The sequence below is a fragment of the Phaseolus vulgaris genome, chromosome 4, assembly GCF_000499845.2.
Source record: "Phaseolus vulgaris cultivar G19833 chromosome 4, P. vulgaris v2.0, whole genome shotgun sequence".
Taxonomy (NCBI): Eukaryota; Viridiplantae; Streptophyta; class Magnoliopsida; order Fabales; family Fabaceae; genus Phaseolus; species Phaseolus vulgaris.
Genome location: NC_023756.2, coordinates 21,880,677 through 21,885,949, shown reverse-complemented (window position 1 = coordinate 21,885,949; position 5,273 = coordinate 21,880,677). Strand labels below are relative to the sequence as shown.

Sequence of the window (5,273 nt, the reverse complement as noted above, 5' to 3'; positions counted from 1 at the left end):
TTGAAAAATTTCTTATATATATAATTTCTAATAATTAGAAATTCTTATATAGTTTACAGTGAGGAGAAGAAAAATAAAATAAAAAAGAGATTAAAAATTGAGAAGAAAAAATTAACATTGATGAAAAATTAGTTTATAAATTTATAAAATTTAGTTATGAATAATTGTCTAAATCTAAATAATACTGATACAAAAATTTAAAAATTTAAAAATCTAATAATATAATAATAATTGTTTTTTTATTAATAAAAAATAGTCTCTAAAATAAAATCAATTTTATTTTTATTTTTTAATTAAAAAACTTATGTTTTAGTGATATTTAAAAAATGATATTATATATTATTTTAAATTTATTTATAGTGACATTTATTTATAAATGTAACAATAGCGTGTCTATTTTATTTATAGTAACATTTTAAATTATGTATTATAACATTATTTAAATAAATGTAACTCTAATGTTACTAAAAATAGGAATTCGTGTTAATGTCCTCTAACCTTTCTTTGGATTTTTTTTTTTATAAAATGTTTAAACTTATGTTATGCTTTTTTAGGCTGCTTTGAGAGTTTCCTGTATTTATTTGCATTGATTTGACCCAGTTCTTCATGTTTACTCTTTTTTTCATCTTCTACTATATGTTCAATGTGATGAAACATTATTAATGAAATCTGTGCGAGTTCTTTAACGTATAAACATTTTTTTTTTAATTATTGGCGGGTTTTTGAAATATTATTACAACTTAATTTTGAAATGAAAATTAACGGCAGCTTGAGATAATCCAGTTTTTTTTCTTACAAATTAGGAGACTAAGGGTGAAAGCACTAAAGTAAAGAAAAAGGAAAAGAATACGCGGAATTAAGATAATTTCACTTTTCATATATTTGAATTCATAGCAATAACAATAACAAATATATATTTTTTATCGATTGAACTTGTTCCTGATAAAATTCCGTGTAAAATTGTTGAAGCTATGGAAAGTTTCCAAGGATCTGAATAGCGAAATTCGCACCATCTTGAAATCTTAAGGCTCCTTTTTCCTCCTATCTCAGGCACGAGGAGCATTCCTAGCCATTAATGAAAACTCCCCATGGAGAGGCTGGAAATCTTGGCTTCATCCTCTTTCTTGGGGGACGGAAGTAGAATAACTGCAAGTATGGCACTTATGGCGGCAGCCCCCGCGCCCAACACAAAAGCCGGCAAGTTGCCACCGCCGAACCAATCATCCCATGGTCCACTAATTGCTGATACAATCATCTGTGCAAACCAAATATATAACTCTCATTAGAATTCGTTGGTCCAAGGAAGTTGAGAGAGAGAGAGAGAGAGATTTTATGTTGCTGATAAAGAAATGAAGTAAACGGATTCTAACCTGAGGAATCACAATTGCAACATTGAGAAGACCCAAAGATAAACCTGAAAGTTTTGAAGCAAACAAAAAGTTAAACATTTTGATGGGCTTAAACATTCAATCACCCTTTCCAAATGCTAACTATTTATATATTTACCTTGTCCTGCTCCTGAGGTGCTGGAGTAGATAGACGCTAGAGCAAAGGGAACACTATACGTAATCTGGATACGCACAAGTATTAGTTTACAGCAAGATAAACAATGGTTGTAATTCGATACAAATTAAAAGTATTTTCAGATCTTTTTGAAAATCCTTCTGACTTTTATGAAATGAAGTGGTGATGGATGGAAACCCTGATGTACTGTTGCATGAATGGTGAGAAAAGATAGAAAGCTTACCGCAAGAGGAATACCAAGGACGGAGAAGAATGCCATGGCTCCACCTTTGACTTCCATGCTTGGGTTTCCAATGAGAGCAGGGTTAAGTGCTCGTTGCTGCTCAGCGACTTTTGTGATGAGCACGGTGAGTGCCATGCAAGCTGCAAGAATAACATTAACAATTGCCCACAACCACTTCACTCCCCCAACCAAGCGACCCAAAGGTTCAACAGCCAAAGACATCACAGCCAACACCACTGAATTCAACATGAGCCCCAAAGAACCTGCATGCACACCAGCATCATAAGCCTTCTGCCCAACATCACCGCCATACACCTCACGACCCATCCAGTCAGTGTCGAACAAAACATAAGGGAACCACGCAATCCAGTTAATAGCAGTCACCAACATCAACATCCACATTGGCCTCTGGAGTCCCTTGAATGCAACGCAACACTCTCCCAAGAAGCACGAAACTTGAGTCTTCCCTTCCTCCTCAGCCTCCTTCTCCGGATTTGACGGTATATACTGAGGGTCGTTCACGCAAGTGAGAACGATAATGCACAAAGCAAGAAGAAGGACGATGGAGAAGAAGAAGCAACTCTTTAAGTTTGCGCAGAAGACGTTGCATGCCTCGGTTTCTGTGAAAGGGAAGATCTTATGGAGACCGTCGTAGGATCCTGCGGCATAGCCCAAGACGTTGCCGACAGCCATGAAAAACGAGAAGAACGAGTTAGCGGTTCTCGTCTTTTTCTGGTCGCCGGCAGCCAAGTCACCAAGGAAGGCGCGGCATGGACCCTGGAGCATGTTGTTGGCAACATCTAAGATCCAGAAGCCGACGACGAAGATGGCAACGGCACGTGGACGGGTTTTCTGGGTGATGTCATCGCCAGCCAGCTGTCCTATATCGGCAGCGTAGCCAATTAGGATGATGGCGATGGCGACGGCGAGGGCGCCGGCGAGGATAAAGGGACGGCGGCGGCCGAAAGCAGACTGGCATCGGTCACTGCTATAGCCTACAATGGGCTGAACTAAGAGACCGGAGATGGGGCCACAGAGCCAGATGAAAGAGGCCCAGGCGTGAGGAACTCCTAGGGTTTGTACGTATGGCGTTAGAAGGGAGAGTTGCAGGGCCCATCCAAATTGGATACCGGCGGCAATGGATGACACCGCCACCATTTTTCGGAGAGGGCTAGATTCAGGTTTTGGTTGCTCCTCCATTATTACTATTTTTATTAGGGAGGTCTAAAGCCCAAAGAGAGACGTGCAATGTGCTTTACGCGCTGTTGCTGTCTCTCCGTGGTGACCTCAAGAGGAGACTTTGGTGCTTGTGCTGTTGTTTAGAAGTGAGACATTGGGAAGTTTATATAGAACAACAAGGGGGGTAACGTAGGTATGAATGGCTCTAAGTCTAGCATGATTGTAGGAGTAACTCGTAGTGATTAGTAACGGATGACAACGTTATCCATTTTTATGCTAAGTTTGTTGTTCTTGGTGTTTTTTAGAAAACCTAGTTGGTAATGGGTGGCAATGCTTATGCCATTTGTGATGTTCAGTTCTTCATTTCTCAACCCAATTCTAACTGTGATATCGATTCCCCCAAAGAATAGTTCCTTTGACTAAATATAATCTCCCTGGATGGCAGTTAAAAGTTTGGATAACAATAAAAAAAATGGCTTGAAACATAATATTAATGTATATTGTCATATTATTGATATAAGGTGAGCTTTTATTTGATATATAGATGCTTTGAAAATATAATTTTTAAACTTTTATTTTTTATAATAAAATGTAAAGTGAGATAAACTCGATTGTAGCATTAATAACGGTTGTAGGTGTGCGATTTTGTTTTATGGGGCTGGTGATTATTAGTATTGTTTCAAAGTGTAACGAACTGTGAAATTTATATAGTATCTTCGTCTTGACTGAAGATTATTAAAATAAATAAGAGTTTCTCAAAATCAGAAGAGCCTAAAACTATGTTTTAATGTTGGTTGTTATAATTTTTCTGTACTTTCAAAATTAAAAATTACCGATTTTGTTAGCAAGTATTATATATATGATACTTATTAGTGTGTGTTGAACAAAAGTTAAATGATATTTTGAAGTAATTACATGCTGTGATATAATGTCCTTATATATTACCTTAAAAAAATCGAAGATATGTAAATCTAAAATGAGTGAATTTTAATTTTAGTTATAATTTTGTTTTTGTTTTTTTATCATTCTAAAGATTAAGAATTTTTAGACCTAATATTGCATTGTATTGAGAAATTGAGAAGATTACCAATTAAAAAGATTCTTCAACACTTAAGTCAATCAGAGTTAAAAAAATTATACAATATAAGAGTATAAAAGTAAATAAGAGAATTGAGTGAGTACTTCATGATCCTGCCGGTTGACTTAGAGCGAAAGCATTGCCTCGTCACGATCTTCCTCACCAGCTTGACTCCACGTGCCCTCCAAGCCCACACCACAGATAGCTTCTCTGAGAACCTGAAAAACACACAGTGGCGCCTCTGCGGCCGGTGGCGCTCCGACGCTCAAGTCAGTGACAAGAACACCCAAGAAACTGAGAGAAAATATGCTCTGTAGGACCGTACTGAAAGCACACAACCCTAGCAGAATGAGCCGTAATGAAAACGTACCTCTGCAAATTCTGTTAAGGTTACCTTTATAGCTAGATTTCTTCTCTCTCCAGGCCGTTATGCTTTTGGACACGTGGCTTGCATCCAGCCCTCCACGTGTCGCCATCTGGGCTGGGATAGCAGGTAACGCCCAGCCCTACACGTGTCATCATCTGAGCCAAGGCAACTCGAGCGTCATTTCCCTATTGCACCCAACCCTACACGTGTCATCATCTGGGTTGGAGTAACTGGTAACATCCAACCCTACACGTGTCGTCATTTGGACTGGGGCAACTTGAACGTCATTCATGTGTAGTAACCAGTCGCACGGCTAAGTCCTCTACTCGGGGAGCAAACTAGAACGCAATATGCTTTGGAACACCACCTGACGAGGCGAGTACCGGGTGCAACAAAGTGCACCATCTCTATGACATCGCTTGTCGTTAGTGGCACCTTCCATATTGCTACGCCATGCATGTTCTAGCTGGGGGAACCTTGCCACCAGCAAGCGTCCGCTCTGGGAATCCTGTCGCTAATGGGCAAGTTGTTCCCTTCAACCTACTCGACCTCCATGCCCCATGCTAGCGCAACAATCATCTTATCGGACTTACACGCTTGGACTTACTCTTCTGAGCTCCCAGCAGGCTTAACTAAGTCTGTTGGGAAATCCGGCGATGTGCTTCTTGCGGCGATGTGAGGCCACCCGTTCGTCCATTGTCTAACACGTCGATGTCATACAATCTCGGCGACAACCGATCATGTACGTTGTAGCACGCCGCTTCCACGAGCGGCGACTATACTAGCTTCTGAACCACTCGCCTTTCTCTAGTCCACGTGTTCTGCTAAACACGCCTCACGTAGTCACGTGCTAGACACGTCGTCATACCCGATGACCTGGTCGGTACACAAGCCCCCAGTCT

The 5,273-nt window shown here is 39.7% G+C and overlaps 1 protein-coding gene across 1 annotated transcript; it reads right to left on the bottom strand.

The window, feature by feature from the left end:
* Positions 1-856: 856 nt before the first annotated feature.
* Positions 857-3,068, bottom strand: LOC137837439 (sucrose transport protein SUC8-like). Its single transcript, XM_068646424.1, has 4 exons — positions 1,748-3,068; positions 1,507-1,570; positions 1,371-1,414; positions 857-1,255 (listed from the first exon to the last, which is right to left on the bottom strand). The coding sequence occupies exons 1-4, from the start codon at positions 2,945-2,947 to the stop codon at positions 1,073-1,075; spliced, it is 1,491 nt and encodes a 496-aa protein (XP_068502525.1). The 5' UTR covers positions 2,948-3,068; the 3' UTR covers positions 857-1,072.
* Positions 3,069-5,273: the final 2,205 nt, after the last annotated feature.

Coding starts and splice junctions, on each gene's coding strand:
- LOC137837439 (XM_068646424.1), bottom strand. CDS start 2,947: ATGGAGGAGCAACCAAAACCTGAATCTAGCCCTCTCCGAAAAATGGTG. Junction 1,571..1,747: donor TCCTTGGTATTCCTCTTGCG/GTAAGCTTTCTA, acceptor GTGCGTATCCAG/ATTACGTATAGTGTTCCCTT. Junction 1,256..1,370: donor TTGCAATTGTGATTCCTCAG/GTTAGAATCCGT, acceptor TGGTTTGCACAG/ATGATTGTATCAGCAATTAG.